General features: G+C 44.5%; 1 protein-coding gene across 2 annotated transcripts in view; it reads right to left on the reverse strand.

Moving 5' to 3' along the window:
* Positions 1 to 12,259, reverse strand: part of LOC120526234 (chemokine-like protein TAFA-5) — an 87,267-nt gene extending 75,008 nt beyond the window's left edge. The window contains exon 1 of one of the 2 annotated variants that reach the window (XM_039749293.1): positions 11,006 to 12,259. In XM_039749293.1, coding sequence (XP_039605227.1) covers positions 11,006 to 11,102 — 97 coding nt within the window. In that variant the 5' untranslated portion in view covers positions 11,103 to 12,259. The remainder of the gene's footprint in view (positions 1 to 11,005) is intronic. The other variant, XM_039749292.1, reaches the window with a different exon arrangement.
* Positions 12,260 to 14,552: the final 2,293 nt, after the last annotated feature.

Below are 14,552 nucleotides of genomic sequence, written 5' to 3' on the forward strand. Positions count from 1 at the left end.
TGACTGCCATATGACCGGAAGAAACTCCATCTTGGACAGTCTGAATAGGACTCTGGTCTGAGAAGACTCAAATTTTCCATTTTTTGTGCACAATATTTTGATCTAACCTTTTTTCAGTTACATGGGCTTTACCCTCGGGTACCCAACACTCTCACTGTCTCCTTTGGTCTTATTACACCATACGGGGATATCTGTCAGAGAGTGAAAAATGACAGATTTCTATTACAAATGAGAATATTTAGACTTTATAAACATTTACATTGAAGCACACATTTTAATATTTCAAATACTAGGGGCTTTGCCCCCTGCTTGCTTGGCTCGCCAACCCCTGGGCCTGCGCTACATGCTAGCCTCTTTGCGGTTCTGCCGCTCGCTTATGGGAATGCGGATGTACAATTTAAACAGGTTGTTATTTTCATGGGAATTGTAATATATGCACAATGCAACTATTTTACATTACAGCGAGTAATTAACCATATTAAAAAATAAATAGTAAAACGTAATAATTTGAAAGTAAATTATGTTTCATGTTGTGTTAGAGTTATTCATTGCGTAATACGATTTTGTTTTGTTTGGCTTTGAAATTAACAAGCAATACTTTATAATCTTACACTTTTACTATAAAACTTTACTGTAAAATCTATTTTTTAATTCAATTTTCATCAATGTTGCATTGAATTTTGATTCTGTGTTTGGACTTTCATTGTGACGACGCGACGTATAACTGCCCGTGAGTGAATATCGTTTTTTGTCTCTAGTAAATAAACCGACTTTTTCAAATGTCTGTCCCTGTGATTTGTTAATTGTCTTTGCCAAAGGAATTCTAACGGGAAACTGTTAACATTTTAATATGAATGGCATATCAAGATCTCCTTCGTTGTCTGATGTTATCCCCTGAAGATGTACTACATTACTGTTCTTGGGTACATCCTTCTTTCTACAGTCATTCGTGTGGATGTTGTTAATGGTTTTAGGTATTTTTCGGGATATTCTAAGTTGATGTTTTCATCTTCCACACCATCACCACCAGCTGTTTCTGCGTAGTCTATTGATGCGCATTTAACCAGTTTGCTGTGTAACCGACTGACATTTTTTGTATTAATTCGTTTGACTTTATCGTTTCTCGGTGCTAGGGTTGCCCGTGTACTCATTTCTTTGGTTGATAACCCTTCGTGATGAAATTCTTCAATAAGATTTGGACACAATACGTCTTCTTTAATTGGGAACTTAAAGTGAAGAAAACGTCAAAATTTGTAAGAGGTGAGAGTGCAGGAACTGTGTCTGACAAAAGCATTCACACGAGTGAGAGGTGAGAGGACTGTGGGCGTCTGGTTGAAAATGGTTTAGAGGAGAGCGGGACTCACAAAATCTCATGGCTAAAGTCTCGTCTTATCCCAGAATTTTTTTATAAAATAGAGAGATATGATGCAGTTGCTCTTGTTTATTATGTACTTCTACCTCCTAAAGTATATCCTCACATTTCTTATGGATACCCTGAATTTGAGTGACCTACACTAATTCACACTTTTATTTGCTTTTTTTCATTGCTGTGGTGTTTCTCCTCCAGGTGCCGCACTTGCAATGTGCAATGAAGGAATGTGGCCTGTGGGGTTGCCCAATTAGTGTCAGTGGAGTGCCAGTATAAAGGTGGATGCATTAGACGTGTCAGCATTCGACTTTTTCAAACAACAAAGTAAAAACTCTGTGTAGTAGTGCTGTTTATGAGGGCAAGTTCAGAATTATCCACACTTTTGTGATATTTTGTTTGGGTTGGCCGTACAGCTTTCCCTGTGCTCTTGTGGAGACGTGGCATGTCTGTAGTCACGGTGGTAAAGTTTTGACCTTTATCAGTTATTTTCTCTTGTTATTTTCTAGGAGTAAACATGGCTGCTCCCCTCTGTATTTGCACCAAATAAGAACAGACAGTAGGCATCTGCTTTTAATGGACTGTGGGTGTACCAGGACCCTCAGAGACCTAGCAGTAAGGCTGACACATCTAGTCCCTCGCCATTAGTCTCCATATTGAATCTGCACAGAGATGCATCCCATGGTAAAAGAGTCTCAATGCTAAGACAGGAGCTGCCCATATAAGCCATTTATCAGGATTTGTATTCCAGTCACTGACTCGGCATTATGGCTACAGCTGTGGCCCCGTCATAAAGACCACCTGATCCGTACGGCTGAAATAGATAACTTTTTACAATTCAGTTAGAGTCTCAACCTCAAGATTCAAAGAAGAAGATAGGAGCAGACCACTCTAGGTAATGGACAGTTACAAACTGGGGGTCTTAATCTGAGAGCTTCTGAAGTCTTGTCCACCTTTTAGAATTAGAGGATCGGGGTCCCGGTCAGAGAGCTGGTCTCGCATTGAAACAGTTTTCCTATAACAGATATGGGGTCCAAAACTTACAATGCAGAAACTCCATGTTTTAGAGACCACCTTACCTTCGATGTTTTCATACACTCCCTCTTAAAATGAAATATTTAGGGTGTTTTCCTTATTATTAAGAGCTCTTAGTCTGTAAGGAGCTATATAGGGGAGGCCTTCTGCCTTTCATTCTTAGAGAATGGGGGTCTCTGTCTACTTGGTCCGCCTGTTGGGATTAAAAGATTGGGATCTCTTAGCTTTGTCTGTCTTTGAGGATTAGAGGATTTAGATCTCAGACAGAGAGGTGGTCTGACATGGAGACAGTCCTTCCATAACATACAGTATGTGGGGTCTTAGCCTTAAAGATAGCAAAGTCCATGTTTGAGGGACCCAGTTAATATTTAGGGTCTTGTCCTCAACATCAAGAGGTCTTAGTCCGGAAGGAGAGGACACATCTAAATAACAGAGAGGCATTCTACCTTTCATAATTAGTGAATGGGGGTCTCAGATTGACTACCTGTCACTGCAAAAACATTGGGGTCTCCGTCGGAGATGTGGTTTCAGCTTTGTCTGCCTTTACGAATAAGGAGGAAAAAGGCTTTGGTCAGAGGGGTGGTCTCACATTGAAAGTATTAGTCACAGTTTTGGGGTGTCAGCCTTTGCAGTTAGTCTGCCAGTAGTCACAGTCATAATTAATAAGTTAAAATGTCAGTTTTTTAACCTTTGAGGCTTACATAGGCCACCTCACACTTTCAAATCATTAGGATTGTGAAGGCTTCAGACTACATGTCACCATCTTGGTGGTCACGCTAGGAGTGGACCCACCAAAATAAAGGCTGCATATCCTGCCATTCAAACTTAAGACATTTGTAGTGTGTGTGTGTGTGCTCAGCTTTGGGATGGTCCCCCTACTCCAGAGTTAGGGTCCACGCCTTAGCATACTCTCACTGAGTTCCCACCTTGACTTATGGTGTCTCTAAAAAGCAACTTGCAGCACCTGACCGCATTTTCTCAAAACGCCATTGCCTACATTGACCATTATTCTTCAAGTCCCTGAACACTTGAGACTTTGAATGCTATATAATGTAACATGTATAGCGCCTTTACATTACACTTGCTTTCATTTGTGCTGCAGCACCTGACCACATTTCCTAAATGCCCGCCGGTTGTTATTGTTCAGGTCTCTGAACCCCTGAGCCTTCCAATATCATATAATGCTAAACATATAGATAGATAGATAGATAGATAGATAGATAGATAGATAGATAGATAGATAGATAGATAGATAGATAGATAGATAGATAGATAGATAGATAGATAGATAGATAGATAGATAGTATAGCGCCTTTACATTTCCCCTACTTGCAGCCCTGTGGCTGTCAGCGCCTTCTCTCTTTCCATTGATTGCTTCTCCCCAGTAAGTTGTTGCCCAATGTTCATTAGTGTTTAGGTGTCTAACTTCTTCAGGCATCCAGTACTGTATAATGTTAGATACACTGCATATAGCGCCTTTATATCACACTGGCTCTCAGTCTTAAAGTTTGCAGCACCTAACATAATTCCCTCAGAAAGTCATTGCCCACTCGTTATTATTCACCAGGCCTCGGACCCCCTGAGACATCCAGTTTTATGTATATAGTGCCTTGACCTGCTGTAGTATCAGCACTGATGATTTAATAATAATAATAATTCTTTGCATTTATATAGTGCTTTTCTCACTACTCAAAGCGCTCAGCAATTGCAGGTTGAGGGCCTTACTCAAAGTCCCAACAGAGCAGAGTCCCTTTTGGCATTTACGGGATTCGAACCGTCAACTTTCCAATTGCCAATGCAGATCCCTTGAACTTGACCATCAATGTGCACCGCTGTGCCACTGTGCCACTTTAGAATGAAAAACAGATGTCTGTCTGTGAAGTGAAGGCCCAGTACAAGTGTATCTAATCACAGCGAAGTAATAATAATGACAATACTGACGGCACTTATTGAAACAGCAGGGTACAAATAAACAGATAGATACAGGATATACGAAGGCATTAAATAGAATAATAGACAATAAACCAGAGTAAAATACTAAATTCAATAATAAAAGAAAGCCTAGCAAATAACATCATTTGTCATATAACACACACACACACACAAATTATACCGAGTACAGTATACCTGGACAGAGAGGAATTCTGAAAGAGGAGGCAAAATGTCAGGTTAAGTTAAAAGCCTTCCTTAACAGATGAGCTTTAAGTTGATTTTAAAAAGAATGAATGGAGTCGGCTGATCTCATTAATTTAGGGAGGTCATTCCAAAGTCTGGGTGCCATACAGCTAAAGGTCCTGTCCTGTCACCCATAGAGTGCAGGTCAGTATGGGGCACAGAATCAGAGGACCTTAGTGAGTGAACAGGAGCATAGTGATGGAGTAGGTCACTGATGCAGTCCGGTGCAAGGCCATTTAAAGCTTTGCAGGTTAATAACAGAATTTTATACTCAGTTCTGTAAGACACAGGGAGCCAATGGAGGTGAAGCAGAATCGGTGTTATGTACTTGCTGTTGCTAGTTCACGTTAGAACTTGGCAGCAGAGTTTTGAATCAACTGGAGCTGTGAACTAAGATTTGAAGCGATACCTGCCAGTAGGGAGTAACAATAATTGATGCGAGATGTGATAAAAGTATGCAAATTTTCTCAGCATTAGAAAAGGAGACGAATGAGAGAAAACGGGATCTATTATGGAGGTGAACGTAGAAAAGTTTCTTAAAGTGGTTTATGTGGGTGGAATATGATAGGGAGGAATCAAAAATGACACCAAGACTCCTTGAATCAGAAGAAGGTCTGAGGGGATCACCGTCAAGAGTGACTGAGAAGGAGCTCATTTTCTTAGGTTACGCTTTAGTGCCAATTTGCAGGAGTTCAGTTTTGTTACAATTTAATTTTAAAAAGATTTGCTCCATCCAGGTTTTAATCTCGCAGAGGCAAAAGGTTCCACATTCCAGCAGCTGTGGGCATCTGCTGTTGAAGAGAAATTCACGATTCTTGACTTTGCCAATGATGTTCGTGGAGTCAATGGAGGCTCTGATCAGGGCTCTCGAGAGACTGAGTGAGAAGTCTGAGTGTCTGGGCTTGTGAGTGTCCTGATCAAAACCAGAGATCCAGGCCTTTAATGACCTCCTGGGCACGGCCATCAGCAGTGTGTCTGTCTGCGGAGAGAGTGTCGACAATACAATACAATACATACAATTTATTTTTGTATAGCCCAGAATCACACAAGAAGTGCCGCAATGGGCTTTAACGGGCCCTGCCTCTTGACAGCCCCCCAGCCTTGACTCTCTAAGAAGACAAGGAAAAAACTCCCAAAAAACCCTTGTAGGGAAAAAATGGAAGAAACCTCGGGAAAGGCACTTCAAAGAGAGACCCCTTTCTGGGATGACTTCATTGAGAGGTTTACTCACCTCGGCAGTGACATTCATGTCTCTGGTGTCTCCTCCTATGAAGTCAGTAGACAGATTGGGAGAGCATGGGCGGTCATGAGGTCACTGGAAAGGGGTGTGTGGCGCTCCCAATATCTATACAAAAGGACGAAGGTCCAAGTCTTTAGAGTCCTGGTGCTTCCTGTCTTGCTATATGGTTGTGAGACATGGACGCTATCCAGTGACCTGAGACGAAGACTGGGCTCCTTCTGCACTGTGTCTCTTTGAACAATCACCACTGGTTTGACTTTGTGTTGCTCATGGAGTCCCAAATGACGCACATGACCTGCATTGTGAGGGAGCATCAGTTACGGCACTACGGCCATGTGGTGCGATTCCCCAAGGGTGATCCGGCTTGCAAGATACTCTTTGTTGAGGACCAGGCCAAGGGGACGCCCACGTAACACCTGGCTACAGCAGATAGATGGTCATATCCGGAGGGTGGGACTGGACCGCATGTCTGCCAGGGGGCTTGCCAACCGGGAGCCCAAGCTGTTTTGTTGTGTCGTGGGTGCGGCAACACGCTATACCAGTGCATGCTAACCAACCTGACCCGACGCAAGTTGTGAGCTGAGAAAGCCCGATGAAGTTTCACTTTTAACACTGAAATAGAGTTGAGTATCATCTGCATATGAATGATAACCCAGTCCATAGCTACAAACGATATGGCCAAGGGGAATCCTATAGACACAGAAGAGCAAAGGCCTGAGGACAGAGCCCTGAGGAGCCCATTGTGTGACCGGCGCCGAGCTGAATCTGGTGTTGCAAAGACTAACAAACTTTTGCCTGTCAGTCAGATTGGACTTAAACCACTGGAGGGCAGTGCCAGAGATACCCAGTATGTTCTCCATTCTGGACAGTAGAATATCAGGTCCGAAAATTCCTGAACTCGGATCTAACAGAATTAATATGCTGGTTTGTCCAGAGTCTACTGTTATGTGCAAATCATTAGTTACCCATAACAGAGTAGTTTCACAACTGTGCTGTGCCCTGAAACCAGACTGAAAGGGTTCCATCAAATTATTAGAAGGTAATTGTTAAGCTGGGAGGCTATAACACGCTGGAACATTTGACAGAAAAGCTAAGTGAGCGATGGGCTGAAAATTATTAAGATTGTCCGCATCAAGACCAAACTTTAACAGAAGCAATTTTAAAAGTGGCTGGCACAAAACAAGTTTCAAGGGACGTATTTGTCATTGTTGTGACAGTTGGGATTATAGCATGAAGGCAGGATGTAAGAAGTGTGGTGGCGATTGGGGTGTAGTACACAAGTACTCGGCCTACTCTTACCAAGCAGGTCGTTAACAAATGCATACGGGACTGGTGAAAATTTCGAAAAGGAGCTGGATGGAGTGGGAAGACAGGGAAAGATAGAAATGGGTGCTGGATTTATATTAGTTGAATTATTTAGACCTTTACGTAGACACCTGTGCGCTTGTGTGTGTGTCTCAGCTGTACCCGCTGACAGCCAAGGAGGAGCAGCGACTGGCACTGTGCTCCTTATCAGTTAGGTGACCAAAGTAAGAAAATAAATCCTACAGCCCACTGTGAGCCACAGAGACATGAGCAGGTTCTGCCCAGTTGTGAGGTAGAAAGCAGTGCACTCTGGGATGGCTTGTGCTTCAACACCTGGCGCCTTTTCAAAGGTCTTCACCTCCTTGGACATTTTTAATTTCTATTCTTGCTCACCAGTGCATCACAACTGATTTATTTTTGGTATTTTTGAGACTCTTTAATGTCAAAGTGCGCACTGATCTGTGCCAAGCGGTTCGAGTGAGTTAAACATATAAAACATAAAAGAATCGATGACATAAGTTACTTGCAGTCAGCTCTGAGTAGATGGCAGCCATGACAGCCTTCAGTCGGTGTGCACACATCTCTCTAGTCAGCTTTGCACGTCTCCACGCTGGCTGACCTTTTCCTCCATTCTTTCTTCACACAATCTGCTCGAGTTCTGTCGGGTTACACGGAGCTGGTGAGTGAACAGCCACAGCGTCTCCGTTGGGTTGAGATCTGGACTCTGACTCGGCCACCTCAGGGCGTTCACGTTGTCATTTTCAGGCCATTCCTGTGTAGCTTTGCCTTTTCTACTTGTGGTCGTCATTTTACTGGAAGGTGCAGACGTTGTCAGGTTTTCCTCCACATTTTGCTGCCTTCATTTTTACCCTAGCAAGCCTTCCAGGCCCCGCTGCCACTGCCATGCTGGAGATGATTTTGTTTTTCATGATGTGCAGTAACCAAGCATGGTGTTTATTCGGTGGGCCAAAAGGCACAAATTCTGCTCTCGTCAGACCACAAAACCTTCTTCCTTCAGAGTCCCCTTCTGTCAAATTCTAGTAGGAATGCCCTGTGCATTTTTTTTTGTCTTTGCCACTCTACCTGAGGGCAAACACCATATAAATGAAAAAAAAGTCAAATCAAAAAAAAAAAGTGCACACAAATGGCAAATTTGAGTCTTCTCAGACCGGAGTCCTATTCAGACTGTCCAAGATGGCATCCGGGCAGTAAAATGTGGGTCCAGGTGGGCAGACACTGGAAGTGACGCCGTTTTTGGACAGTTTGATGTCTGCCCAGTCTCTCCAGTCTCATTCCACTGTAGCTTGTCACTCTTTCTCTTGATGGCCTCCCTCACTCGTCCTCTCCTTCCACACTCACTCCGCCTGCTCTCTCCAGATTTACAGCTCTGCTGCCATACTTTCCGTTTATAAATGACTGGTTTAACTGGAACTGCAAAGGTTATTCAGTGACTTGGAGGTTTTCTCGTCTCCATCCCAACTTCATGCAGTTGTTCTGAGTGTTCTCTTTTGTCTTCATTGTGTAGGTTAGACCACCATACTGACTGACCACAAGTTGGCCTGACAATCAACTGGAACCTCAGACAGGTGACCTCCATTGAGCTGATTCAGTGGCTTCTAATACCAGTTGGCCACAGCAGTGGCGATTTAGGGGTCTCATATTATCATATTAAAGGGTCTCATATTATCCATCCATCCATCCATTATCCAACCTGCTATATCCTAACTACAGGATCACGGGGGTCTGCTGGAGCCAATCCCACCAACACAGGGTGCAAGGCAGGAAACAAACTTCGGGCAGGGTGCCAGCCCACCGCAGTCTCATATTATCATATTAATATTATTATTGAATACAATCAGTTCTTAGCATAAACCCCTTTTCATAGATCTGTGTTCACTTTGACATTAAAGAGTCTTTTTCTGTTGACCCATATCAAAAATTGTCAAATTGCGTCCCCATGACTGTCGATGCTGTGTAACAGTAACAAGTGTGAAGACCCCAGGGGCTGACGAGTTTATTTTACAGAAGCTGTACGCTTAACTCCATGTGCACAAACCTACAAATGGCGCTTGGAGTGTGTGAGGCCGCACACGCATGATGTCGCTTGGTGTGTGTGTGTGTGTGATGGTGCAGTGCCACAGGGTGCTGGACTGAACTGTTACATGCCTGTGACTGTTGGGGGGGGTGCCCTGCGTCTGAGTGATACCTCCCACTCTGTATGACTTGGACTGGGCGTCTCGTTGTGCTTCAGGAGATGCGTGTCAGCCAAACGAGAAGTGCAAAGCTGTCGGCAGAGTGTGGATCTTAGGGGGCACACATGTGCTTACACAACCGAGACCCCGGCAGCGTGGTAAAAAAAAAAAAAAATGAGAGGGTGATGTACACAACCGAGTGTGCCTGAGAACGTGCATGTGCGAGTCACTATGACAACTGGGTGCAAGTGATGCCCAGGATCAAGTGTGTGGGAGGACCCGGTGAGGAGCACATGGGACTCCAGAGCCGCAAGGGCTTGACGGGCTGCGCATGGGAACAACTTCGGGGAGCCGAGCATGGGGGGGCACACGTGCAGGTGTCTGAAGGAAGTGAGCGCCCACATCACTGTTTGCCTGAATTTTATATGACGACAGCTAAGATTTCGAGCTGCACGTGTCGAGTCCAGTCTCTACACACACACACGAGCGGTTTATGAGTGACTGTGAAGGAGCGCACGGGCCTCGCGGAGGAGACGAGCTGAGACGGACAGTGTGTGAGCGGCGGGTCCGGGCCACTGCAGCAGCTGCGACTCGGAAGAGCAGAAAGAGTACGGATAACAGTGCACTGTTTGAATGCGACACTCGCTCGTGTACGCAGCATCTCCGGTCACCACACTGCATCTGTCACTCACAAGATTTACAATCGCAGATAGACAGAAGTGAAAGACGCCGTATAATAGATGGGTAGCTGGAGAGACATGAAAGACGCAATGTGACATAGCTAGGGAAGACACTATGTAAGAAATATATATGAAGAGATCGATAAAAGTGAAAGATACAATATAACTGATAGAAAGAAGTGAAAGATACAATATAGTTGATAGTAAAAGGAAAGGTACAATATAAGAGATTTAAAGAATAGAAGAAGGGCGCTGTATAACATATAGTTAGGAAAGGCACAATACAGATAGAGAGATTGATACATAGATAAAAGTGAAAGGCACTAAACAGAGATAGATAATGTGAAAGGCACAGTATGACAGAGAGAAAGAAACTATAGGCGCTATATAATAAGTAATGTGAAAGGCGCTACATGATAGATATGAAAAGTGCTATATGATAGATAATAATAATAATAATAATAATAATAATAATAATAATAATAATAATAATAATACATTTTATTTAAATAGCACATTTCCCCTGCTCAAATATAGACCGATAAATAAATAATGAAAGGCGCTGTATAATAGATAGATGGATGAAAGGCACTGTATAAATAATAATACACTTTATTTAGATAGCACCTTTCCCACGCTGAAAGATAGATAGATAGATAGATAGATAGATAGATAGATAGATAGATAGATAGATAGATGGGAAAGGACTGTATAAAAGATAGGATAGCTAGATGAAAGGCACTATATAAATGATTAATAAAAGCAAGAAATGAAAGGCAGTATAGAACAGATCATTAGACGTGAAAGGCGCAAATATAACAGATGCATAAATAATCGTTGGAAGAGAAATAAGTTGTATAATAGATCATTATGAAAGGCACTATATAATAGGTATGAATAGAATAATAGGAAAAAACAAAACAATAAACAGAAGCGCACTTCTGGAAAGGTACAACAGATGGATAGATATGAAAGGCGCTATATAATTAACGGCTAGATTAGAAAATGTTACCTTCTCGTAACCAATGAGCGTAGATTAGCCAGAGCAGGCAAAGGCAGCAAAGGGACGCTCCGGTGGCCGCACACAGCGCTCTCGGGCCCGCCTGCATCCTCACCAGCCCCCGAACTCCCGCACACTAGAAACTCATCCACTAAGTGAGGCCTCGCAACAGCATCCTTCTTAAAAGTGAGAAGAATCAAGTAGAAATCCCAAGGCGCGGCTGCAGGTGTCACGATATCCGAGGCGCAGCGCTCACCTGTCCCCCCTCATTCTTGGAGCGCCTTGCAGCAGCAGCAGCGACGGCGGAGACGCTACGGCTCGCCTCGCCAATGAGAACATCCCGGCGCAGCTGCACGGTGGTCTCGCCTCAGTGCAGAAAAGCGCCCGTTAGTGTGCTGCCGTTCCAGGATCTGGGGTGGGGGGCGGGTTGTGTAGGGGAGGTGGGGGGTGTGCTTTATAGCCCCGAGCTCAAATCACCAGATCCCAGCGCTCCATGCCAGCAAGCCTTCGAATGAGCCACAAAGAGAACTCGGTGCTGATGGATCCCAAGTCCGAAGTGACAAGTCCACGCTCCACAGGTCACGATACGGGGTCCGAACCCTCTAGATTTCCAGCGTGAGGTCCCGCCAGCTCGTGGCTCTGCACTCCACAGGTCTGAGTCTCTTTCTTCGATCTTTACTCCGCCGATTTCCCGTCCGTTGTCGAGTCCAAATGGGCAGCAGCGCACTCGCGGCTCTGTCAGAGAGTCCGGAGGTGCCACGGACCGCCAGACTGGCCCGACTCCCAGAGAGTGTCTCTCGGATTTTAGCTGGAGGCTCAGTGAGTAATTCAAAGAGGAGGAGCGAGGCGCGCGATTCTGTTCAAATGACGCAGCTGTGAGGAGTAGTCCCTCTGCAAAAGCGCACTCTGCCGCGGCGATGTTTTCGGAGACTCGCGGGAGGGAGGGGGGCTACGGCGAAAGCAGGAGAGGAGAGGAGAGCAGGCGAGACGCAGGACTCGGGGCTAGCAAGATACGAAGATAACCTCTCGTCTCACAAATGCGGTCCGACAGTGCCTCATCATTCCCGCAGCGCACATACTCGATACAAGCTGAACTTTTACATCACACCACGTTACGGATTTCAAGCAGACATCCAAAAGCCCCCCTTTGGCACAGCGGCCGTGAGCACCTTTAGCCTTCAGACTCCATGTATTTGGCTTTAATGGTTTTACAGAATAACCGAGGAAGACGCAAGATCGGAAATTTAGGAGACATCAAGAATTAGACAGGGGCAAAATGCACAGCTGGATTTATTCAATGCCACGGGGTCAAACCTAAACTGCCGAGGTGAAATCAGTGAGCGCCCTGTATTGAGTCAAACAAATAGACAAATATCTGGATATCTGGACTGAGACCACTGCAGACGTCTGCTCTGAATATCTGATGTGTGGCCACAATGAGTAAGATTATAATACAAGTCCACCAACACCATCTGGTGGGAGTGCAAAACTCATAACCACAACTGAAGTCCATGGGAAGCATCTGGCATGTCCACTCTGAACATCTGGCATGAGACCTGTGTTTATGGAGTGGACCCCCTCTGCTAATCTCAGAGACAGACGGAGCTCTGCATTGTGCTGAGACTGAACAGCTCAGCCAGACCTGGCACTGTTCTCTGCCAAATGACCATCAGGACAGAGACTGGCACAGATAACCCAGTCTAGGTGCCCTCTGTCAACATCAAAAGCAAGATTAAGATGCCATGCGTAGAGTGAAATTTGTGCATATGTCCAGTCTAGACAACAGGAGTTAGATGAATACCCTTGGGGAATGAAATCTGTGGAGTGAAACGAGAGCATATGGTGATGCAGAACATCTGGAGTGAGCTCTTTGTATATACCCGGTCAGAACATCTGGAGTCCAATAAATGCATATGGGTCAACTGAATACCTGGATTGATACCCATACATATGCACATCCTGTACATCTGAAGTGAGATTTGTGCACATCTCCACTCTGAACATCTGGAATGAGACCAGTACATGAGGTGGGCTGAGGATGGCATTGTCCTGGTCAGGCTGAACACCTGGAGTGAAACCAGTGCAAGTGTCCACTTTGAACATCGGGAGCAGAAGCAGCACACATGCCCACTATAAACACCTAGAGTAAAACCAGTGACCGTGTCTACAAAAAACCACTGACGTAAAAGCCGCACACGTGTCCAGTTTAAATATCTGGAGTAAAAATAGCAAGCATGTCTACTAGGAACACTTCTAGTGAAACACATGGACATGGGAAGCTTTAGCATCTGGAGGAAAACCAATGCACATATGCACTATGAACACCTGGAATAAAAGCAGCTTATACTGTAGGTCTAGTCTTAACAGCTGGAGTATAATCAGTGTGCATGCCAACTGTGGACACCTGGAGTAAAAACCAGTGCACATGTCCAGTTTGAACATCTGGAGTAGAAGAAGCAGGCATGCCCTCTATAAACACCTGGAGTAAAACCAGTGACTGTGTCTCCTATGAACAACAGGTGTGAAGAGAGTGCCCATGTCCAGTTTGAACATCTGGAGTAGAAGAAGCAAGCATGTCTACTATGAACAGCTCTAGTGAAATGCGTGCATCTGGACAACTTAAACATCTGGAGTAAAACCAGTGCATATGTTCACTATGAACACCTGAAGTAAAACCAATGTATCTATTCAGTTTTCACATTGGGGAATAACCAATCACCATGAGCACTTGGAGTAAAGTCAGTGAACAACTGGAGTGAAACAGCATGAGTGTCCACTATGATCAGCTGTGATTTAACATGTGCAGCTGAAACATCCATCCATCCATCTATTACCCAACCCGCTATATCCTAACTACAGGGTCACAGGGGTGTGCTGGAGCCAATCCCAGCCAACACAGGGTGCAAGGCAGGAAACAAACCCCAGACAGATTAAAAAGCTGGAGCAAAACCAATGTACATATCCACTATGAATATCTCTAGTAAAACAAGCATACATGTCCAGTTTTAACAAGTCGACTAAAATCAATGTACATGTCCACTATGAACATCTCTAGTAAAAGAAATATTCCTAACGGGAGTTAATACCTGGAGTGTGGCCAGCAGTCACTCCGTCCACTGATTAGCTGAGTTGAGAACAGCACAGCTCTGGTCACTCTGGGCACACAGTGTGTCAAGTTTCCAGGCAGAGCAGATGCGTTCAGGCCAGTGCTTCAGCTCAGGAGTGCCCAGAGCAAGTGGCTGGCATCCCCTGATATTTCTGGGTATTTAGTTCTAATGTGACTGTCAATCAATCGGTCTTTTAATTAGCAACACTGAGAATGAATCAATCAATGCAATGATTGCAGAAAACTGGTGACACACATTCAGTGAGACAAGAAAGGAAAAGTGGGCCTTCTGTCTGGGTTCAGCTGTCTAACAATGTGTGAGCAGGCACAGGGAGGGCTTCTAACAAGATGGCACCATAACGATGAATGAACAGCTCAATAGAGGATGACGATGAAACTAGGAAAGGGTGAGGTAAGCATCCCATAAGCAGATAAGATGCCCGATCTTGGAAT

This window comes from Polypterus senegalus, chromosome 3, assembly GCF_016835505.1.
Source record: "Polypterus senegalus isolate Bchr_013 chromosome 3, ASM1683550v1, whole genome shotgun sequence".
Lineage (NCBI taxonomy): Eukaryota > Metazoa > Chordata > Cladistia > Polypteriformes > Polypteridae > Polypterus > Polypterus senegalus.